This window comes from Geospiza fortis, unplaced genomic scaffold, assembly GCF_000277835.1.
Source record: "Geospiza fortis unplaced genomic scaffold, GeoFor_1.0 scaffold265, whole genome shotgun sequence".
Lineage (NCBI taxonomy): Eukaryota > Metazoa > Chordata > Aves > Passeriformes > Thraupidae > Geospiza > Geospiza fortis.
In genome coordinates this window covers 763721-763999 of record NW_005054393.1, presented here as the reverse complement: position 1 = coordinate 763999, position 279 = coordinate 763721, and the positions used below count along the sequence as shown (strand labels likewise).

The window sequence follows — 279 nt, the reverse complement described above, 5'->3', positions numbered from 1 at the left end:
GTGGGCGCGGAGTGGCGAGCGGGTGCCCACGGGGCTGAGCGACTTGCGGCTGCGCTGGCTCTGCGAGGAGCGGTGCAGAGGAGGGCTGTCATCCCGGCCGGGGCTGGGCGACGAGCGCTGCCGCCGGTACGCCTTGGGCTCGAGCTTGTCGTCCCGGTAAGCTTTCGGAGGGTCCTTGTACGCCGAGGGTGGCTCTTTAGTCGCTTTAGTCCGGCTCCGGTGCGATTTGCTCTCCCGGTCTTTCCTGCTGCTGCTGGGCGAGGGGAGGGAGCCCTTTCT

General features: G+C 68.8%; 1 protein-coding gene across 1 annotated transcript in view; it reads right to left on the bottom strand.

The window, feature by feature from the left end:
* The window catches only part of CDK13 (cyclin dependent kinase 13), a 56123-nt gene that overhangs the window by 46086 nt on the left and 9758 nt on the right, over positions 1–279 (bottom strand). Inside the window, exon 2 of the mRNA XM_031060869.1 lies at positions 7–277. Coding sequence (XP_030916729.1) covers positions 7–277 — 271 coding nt within the window. The remainder of the gene's footprint in view (positions 1–6; positions 278–279) is intronic.